At 62.6% G+C, this 3,758-nt stretch overlaps 1 protein-coding gene across 1 annotated transcript; it reads right to left on the reverse strand.

Moving 5' to 3' along the window:
* Positions 1–432: 432 nt before the first annotated feature.
* LOC125085976 (cold shock-induced protein TIR1-like) lies at positions 433–3,071 on the reverse strand. The gene is given in 3 exon segments (XM_047704975.1): positions 433–1,300; positions 1,480–1,683; positions 2,278–3,071. Coding segments are annotated over 3 exon segments (549 nt in total). The 5' UTR covers positions 2,412–3,071; the 3' UTR covers positions 433–1,089.
* Between the last annotated feature and the right edge of the window lie 687 nt (positions 3,072–3,758).

Consider the following 3,758-nt stretch of genomic DNA (forward strand, 5'->3'; position numbering starts at 1 on the left):
GAATGAGAAGGGAAATAACACAAAACTAGAACGTGAAGTTTTGGCATTTGCCCAACAGGAGAGAGGACAGAGAGGATAGGGGAAGGCAGAGGCTAACAGATGATGGCCAAGGTTTTTTCTATAATTGGTGAAAAACACATGTCCTCAGATGCACAGAGTACCAAAGAGGAGAAATAAAAATTGTGTACACTTTAGCCAGGTTCCACGTATGTCTCCGGCGTGAGAGTCCCGCGCAGCCGTCACAACCCGGGAGCGGAAGTCAGTTGTTACCCACAAATGGCCCTTCAGGAGTTTGGGCAGGAAGCAGGATGGACCGACCCGGGAGGAGAGTCCTTCTCACATCCTCATGCTCCACGCAGGCACTTGTCCTCCATCTCCGCACACTCATTCGTTCACGTATTCTTCCTTCGTTGCTTCGATCATACAGTCAACCCACCGAGGTCCTAACGAGGGCCAAGCACGTGAGACCTGGGAGCCGGGCCATGAACGCAGCCGACAATCCCTGCTCTCAGAAAGCTTCTGTTCTACCCTCGGGCGCCGTCAGCGAGGAAACACAGCAGACAGGTTCAGACCCCGAGAAGTAGAGACCAGCCAGTATAAAACACAGAGGGACAGGGCCGGGGAGACAGTGGCGGGCCTCTTTCATCAGAGTGCCCAGGGAAGCTCCCTGCTGGGAGCTAAGACTAGTCTGAAGCCTGAAGACGAGGCAGCAGCCGGCATCTCAGAACAGGGACCTCAAGAGCAAGGCCTCGTGGCTAGACCAAACCTGGCTCTGTTTAAGGAAGGGCATGAAGCCCGGGGGGGGCTGGGGCTTAGCCTTGAGGCCGTGTGGAGAGATGCGAGGCCAGCGAGAGGCAGGGACCGCTCACGGGGGCCCAGCAGGCTGTGCCAATGAGTCTCTATTTTATTTTTCCCACTTTTAGAAGCCATACATATGTTTTTAAGCAACGAGAGGTGGGACTGGATTGACATCTGTGGGAGATCCTTTGGCCGCTATGTTAGGGCTGCATTCCAGATGGAACAAAAGAGAAAGTAGGATCCCAGGTTCAACCCCTAGGGCAGTGACCCAGCAGAGATGGTGAAAGTGGGTCAGGGTGCCGCTGTGGTGATGGGAGCCGCCGCGGAGATGGGAGCCGCCGCGGAGATGGGCGCCGCCGCGGTGATGGGCGCCGCCGCGGTGATGGGCGCCGCCGCGGTGATGGGCGCCGCCGTGGTGATGGGAGCCGCCGCGGAGATGGGAGCCGCCGCGGTGACGGGAGAAGCAGACAGACCTGGGACACATCTCAGAGGTGACACCATTCTGGCAAGGGAAGTGGAGCTTCCACCTTACTGCTTTCAGGCACCTGAGGCCCGTCTTGACTGCAGAACCCCACTGGACCAGCTTCTCCTTCTCATTTCTCCCACCTGCCTGTACCCCGGAGTCCAGCTAGGCACCTAGTCGGGTGCCCTTTGTGGTTGAACCCGAAGAAAACTGCTCACGAAAGTGCAAGCAAGAGAGCCGCGAACCTGGTCCTGGTCCAGAAGCAGAGGGGTGGGCCATGTGCCAGGCCAGCCGGGCGGAGCCACACCAGCGAAAGGAAGTGGGAGGGACAGTGAGGGGCAGGAGCATGAGGCCCCGCAGAGGACATGGGGGCGGGGGCAGACGGCCTGGGGCCTGCGAGACAGTTTAAGGAAATGAAAGTTCTGTGCAAACTACAGCGGGGTTTTGAGTGGAGGAACGGTAGCCTCTGCCCCCTGAGCTGGGGCCCCACTGCAGACAAGGCCGTGCAAGCGGGAGACAGTCAAGCACGTCCCTGGGAGATTGTGAAGTTCAGGGTCATGTCACACCCAAGCTGCAAGTGTCCAGGCTCTCTGCGCTCCTGGCGGGGCTCCTCCAAGCCCCCACGGCGACCTTTCTAAGTGTTAAGGCAAACTTGAGTGACTTCCCTGTTCGAGAAGCCTGGTGCTTGCGCTCTGAGCCTGGGCCTGCCCTCCCTCACGGCCCTGCTGCCTGCATGACCCGCTGCTCCCGGGCCTGAGCCCTCCCAAGAAAGCTCCTTGCCCCCCATCCCTGTCTCTTCCAGGCAGAGGGGCCTTCTCTCCCGCCGGCTGCACAGTACCTCCGGCCTGCTCGCCGACATGTAGCACAAACCCCAAGTCCCGGAGCCAGGCTCTGTCGTGGGGCTTCCCCGATGGGCTTCGGGAGCAGAACTGGCTCAGAGCCCGCCGCTGGCTTGCTGTGTACCTGATGCGTATGGTTTAAGCCCAGTTTCCTGCAAAGGCAGTAAGGCCTGCTGCGTAGAAGTGGCCTCGATGAAGTGAGAGAAAACTCAGGAACCACGGGCCCGAGCACATAGTAGGTCTCGGGAAGTCGGCGTCCCCTCCAGACTGGGGGCCTCGGTGCGCAGGGAACAAGTGTGTCTCATTGACATCACAATGTCCTGTGGTCAGCAGCCCGGGAGTGCACCTGCTGGATGTCCGCGTGAAGGAGCAGAGCGCCTCTTCTGGGAAGGCTGCCAGGGCGGCCTGCCCAGGGGATGACGGCCACACTGCTGGGGTCTGTGGCCACGGGCAGGGCCCCGCCCGGCTCCCATCAAACTGGTGGCCTCTCCTCAGCAGCCTCCGGGCCCTACTGCTTGTCTCCAGGGAGCATCCACCCGCGCGGTCCTCGCGGATTTTCCTCTTTGTTTGCTCTTCAGAACTCCGTCGCCCCTCAGTCCCTGCTGGGCGGCTGTCCCGCGCGGCCTTGCTTGCTTGGTCTCCCCGCCGTTTGTCACTCGTGCTGCAGGCCTCCTCAGCGGCCCCGAGCTCGGGCTCCCCAGCTTCTGCTGGCCTCGCCGGGCAGCTGGGGCCTCGGGGCTCCCGGACCCCAGCCCGCAGCCCTCTCCCAGCTCACCGCGGCCCTGAGGGGAACATGGCGCTGAGAGCCCGCACGTCCGCTCTGCCTGTGGCCTGCAGCCCCCGAGCGCGAGCAGGAGCTGAGCTTCCAGCCCGACGCCGCAGCCCGCACCTCACCCTCGCGCACCGGCCCGGCGAGGCACGTGGACCCAGAGTGACACGTTCGTCCCATTGTTCTGGCCTCCTGTGGCGTCAGAGGCGGCCCCTGGGCGGCCTGGCGAGCGCTCTGCTGTCACCAGAGACACGCTTGCACCCCGACCCCGCATCTCCTCACGGCAACTGACACACTTCTTGAGTCCTCAGGCCTTGGTGTCTGCATTTGCAAGACGGCGGGACCTGTCACGGGGTCACGGTTGAAAACTGTTGTCTTGGTCTCCTCTCGGGGCAGAACAGATCAGCCCAGATTCCGCTGCTCGAGGCGGCACGGAAGGCTCGTGGGCACGTCGGGAGCTGGAGAGCAGCGCTGCGGGCCGGGCCGTCGGGACACCGCGGCCAGCTGGAGCCGGGGCTGGGCGCGCCGGAGGCTGCCCCCGGGGCCGCAGCCACAAGGCAGGAGCTGCGGAGCCTCAGCCGCTCCCTCCATCCCCAGGGGCTGGCACTCGGCGCTCCCGCGTGGCCCCTATGGCGTCACTGCATTTCCCGTGTTGTGGTCAGGCTCCCAAGGGACACGTCCTGAGAGAGAGAGAGAGAGAGAGAGAAACAGGTGCGGCGGGTCCCTAAAGCCACCGAGTGTCACGTCCTCTACCTTCCACTCCCTTGAAGCACGTCACTGCTGCTGACCCGCGAGGAAGGGGCAATGAAAGGCTCCTCCAGGGTCTGAAGGCGCGTGAATTCGTGCCCGCGTTTCCGAGGGCCTGCAGCCCGGACCACGCCTGGTCTTC

The sequence above is a fragment of the Lutra lutra genome, chromosome 15 (genome assembly GCF_902655055.1).
Source record: "Lutra lutra chromosome 15, mLutLut1.2, whole genome shotgun sequence".
Lineage (NCBI taxonomy): Eukaryota > Metazoa > Chordata > Mammalia > Carnivora > Mustelidae > Lutra > Lutra lutra.